General features: G+C 32.3%; 1 protein-coding gene across 1 annotated transcript in view; it reads right to left on the bottom strand.

Annotated features, from left to right (window-relative positions):
- Nucleotides 1–304: 304 nt before the first annotated feature.
- Nucleotides 305–3,630, bottom strand: part of LOC144977519 (type 1 phosphatidylinositol 4,5-bisphosphate 4-phosphatase-like) — a 15,056-nt gene continuing 11,730 nt past the window's right edge. The window contains exons 7-8 of the mRNA XM_078922822.1: nt 3,391–3,448; nt 305–1,122 (exon numbers count right to left, since the gene is read on the bottom strand). Of these exons, the coding sequence (XP_078778948.1) occupies nt 1,034–1,122; nt 3,391–3,448 (147 nt within the window). The 3' untranslated portion in view covers nt 305–1,033. The remainder of the gene's footprint in view (nt 1,123–3,390; nt 3,449–3,630) is intronic.

Raw genomic sequence — 3,630 nt, 5'->3', positions numbered from 1 at the left:
CACCTTTACCCTTTTTATTAAATAATGCTTTTTGGTTTGTTTCAGTATAATTTTTAAATAATAATATTATCACCAACAATAATAACAACAACAACAACAACAACAACAACAATAATAATAATAATAATAATAATAATAATAATAATAATAATAATAATAATAATAATAATAATAATAATAATAATAATAATAATAATAATAATAATAATAATAATAATAATAGCGGTAAATTGCTATGCACCATTTGGCAAATATTAAAGATAAAATAACATTTTTATGTCTACTAATACAGAATTATATTGCATTTTTTTTTTCATTTTCTATTTGGCTTGAATTAAAAAGAATGACTGATGTCTACCGATAGGAGAACTGACCATGGTCAATGTTATGATGGTCAATACAACCCACAGCAAGGGTCAAACAGAAGATAGAATGGTTGTCCAGTTGGTCACATTACCCATAAGGCAGGGGCATTAAACTTTCTATGGCCTCTGTGTTAACTCTCTCCTTACCAGCTATTTTTTAGAATTTCCCCCGAAAATTCACACCCACCCAGCACAAAAATAACCTTTTCTTACTAAAACAAAAAAGTAACAAGTGAGCTCTACAACACAGTGTTTAGTATTTATAGTTGTGATCAAAGCATTTCTTTAAATTTTGTGATGTACACGAGAAATTAGAGTGAGAAAATTGTCGGTCAGATCGTAACAAATGTGACGATTTTCCTATGGGTGGTAAGGAGAGGGTTAAGTATAAGTAAATAGATGAGTGATTTAAATTTTCTGTGGTCTTCGTATAAGGTATAAATTTTTAGTACAAAATACTGATACCAAAGTCCTCCAAACAAATGATAATAAATATTAAAATAAATGAATAAAATATCGACTTATTTAGTTACCCAAACAGTAATTATTCACAAATTACATGCAAAAGAGAAAAATACAGCTGTGAATTCATAATGAACAATATTGAGGAAAATGTTTGATTATCTTTGCAAGTCCAGGTCCAGCAGCAACATTGTTACTCCAAGTGTTCAGTTGATCTCTCCGAGAAGATAACTCGTCTGAATTCTGGCACTCCATCCAGCTCGTAAAAAGCAGAGGAAAGCAAGAAGACCAAAAGCTGAAATGAAAAATGAACTTCATGACTATTGTTTGTTTGTTTTTTTTTAAAAGGGCTTTACGGCCCTTGCAACACTTTAAGGTCATATCAGCGGCAGTAAAAAGGAAGAAAATAGGTGAGTAAAACGTGATAGTATTACGATTAAAGCACAAAAGAAAAGGTGAGACAAAGTCGAATTGGTTCAAATAGGGAGCAAATGTAGATTCCAAGAGCACACTATCAAAGTACTTAGTTTGAGATCATCTAAATGTCTCATCCTGATACAAGCACAGGTCTCCACAAAGAGGAATACACTCAAATGTTTATAAATCATATATATGTAAACAAAACATAATACAATGCATCACAGAGAGATGATTTTCAAGACAACAAAATATCTTCTCCCAAAACTAACTATACATTTGACTGTTTCAATCCCAGCTAGGGTATCCCGGCCAGGGCCAGAACAAAACCAAGTAATCTCACCCCAAGACAAAGGTAGAAAGCATGTTGGAAAACAGATAAAGGAGGCTAGAAGACATAGTAAGTGCCTCCTTGCCCACTATGGGAGGTCAGGAACCCCATCCAGAACTTCATGACGAAGAATGTTGGAAACTGTCAACACAGTGTGTGTCAAACTAAACAAGACTATCTGCGGTTTTATTGAACTCTATGTTTATAATCAAATCATTCCAAAGATTTACCTGATTCAGTTATATATATATATATATTATGATTAGGACGACTGATATTTGGGGGGGGGGGGGGGGGGGGGGGGGGGGGGGGGGGGGGGTTCCTTGTATTTTTCTTTCTTGCTTTGTTTAGCACTGTTTTATGCATACTTTTCCAGATCTTTATCTTACACCAGTGCCTGCTCCCTCTAATTTCTCAGTGTTAATTTGAGATGGCTTTTAAAAAAAAATATTTCAATTTAATAAAACTTACACAAGACTTTTATTCAATTCTCTACAGATATGTTCATGAAAACAAAATGTTCTCTATCACAATATCCTAGAATAATATTTCAATTCTGTCCAAATCTTTTCATGAAAACAAAATGTCCTCTATCACAATATCCTAGAATAATATTTCAATTCTTGTACAAATCTTTTCATGAAAACAAAATGTCCTCTATCACAATATCCTAGAATAATATTTCAATTCTTGTACAAATCTTTTCATGAAAACAAAATGTCCTCTATCACAATATCCTAGAATAATATTTCAATTCTGTACAAATCTTTTCATGAAAACAAAATGTCCTCTATCACAATATCCTAGAATAATATTTCAATTCTGTACAAATCTTTTCATGAAAACAAAATGTCCTCTATCACAATATCCTAGAATAATATTTCAATTCTGTACAAATCTTTTCATGAAAACAAAATGTCCTCTATCACAATATCCTAGGATAATATTTCAATTCTTGTACAAATCTTTTCATGAAAACAAAATGTCCTCTATCACAATATCCTAGAATAATATTTCAATTCTGTACAAATCTTTTCATGAAAACAAAATGTCCTCTATCACAATATCCTAGAATAATATTTCAATTCTTGTACAAATCTTTTCATGAAAACAAAATGTCCTCTATCACAATATCCTAGGATAATATTTCAATTCTTGTACAAATCTTTTCATGACAACAAAATGTCCTCTATCACAATATCCTAGGATAATATTTCAATTCTTGTACAAATCTTTTCATGACAACAAAATGTCCTCTATCACAATATCCTAGGATAATATTTCAATTCTTGTACAAATCTTTTCATGACAACAAAATGTCCTCTATCACAATATCCTAGGATAATATTTCAATTCTTGTACAAATCTTTTCATGAAAACAAAATGTCCTCTATCACAATATCCTAGGATAATATTTCAATTCTTGTACAAATCTTTTCATGACAACAAAATGTCCTCTATCACAATATCCTAGGATAATATTTCAATTCTTGTACAAATCTTTTCATGAAAACAAAATGTCCTCTATCACAATATCCTAGGATAATATTTCAATTCTTGTACAAATCTTTTCATGACAACAAAATGTCCTCTATCACAATATCCTAGGATAATATTTCAATTCTTGTACAAATCTTTTCATGAAAACAAAATGTCCTCTATCACAATATCCTAGGATATTATTTCAATTCTGTACAAATCTTTTCATGACAAGGACTGAGATCGATCCTGGGTAAATTCGAGTTTTGTCTCTTCTGACACCCCCCCCCCCCCCCCCCCCCCCCGACTTGTGTTAAACAAAATAAAAACACTCACCTGCCCAAGCAATATAGAGAGGCCAACAATCATCAAGGGCCTTTTTGTAGGTGAAGACCTGTAAGATTTTAAACAGAGTAAAAATTATGGAAGTGATAAACTTAGTCATAGATGCTGATAATGGGGGTCCCGATAACACAATTGGTAGAACACTCGCTTCACACGCAAAGGGCCTGAGATCAATCCCGGGTGCAGTCAAGATTTTATTCTGACCCCCCCTCTGTCCACCCAGCAGTGAAT

This window comes from Berghia stephanieae, chromosome 7 (assembly GCF_034508935.2).
Source record: "Berghia stephanieae isolate SIO BIC M18660-M18661 chromosome 7, UCSD_Bste_1.3, whole genome shotgun sequence".
In the NCBI taxonomy this organism is placed as follows: domain Eukaryota; kingdom Metazoa; phylum Mollusca; class Gastropoda; order Nudibranchia; family Aeolidiidae; genus Berghia; species Berghia stephanieae.
Note: the sequence above shows the minus strand (reverse complement) of the source record. Positions and strands in the feature narration are given on the sequence as shown.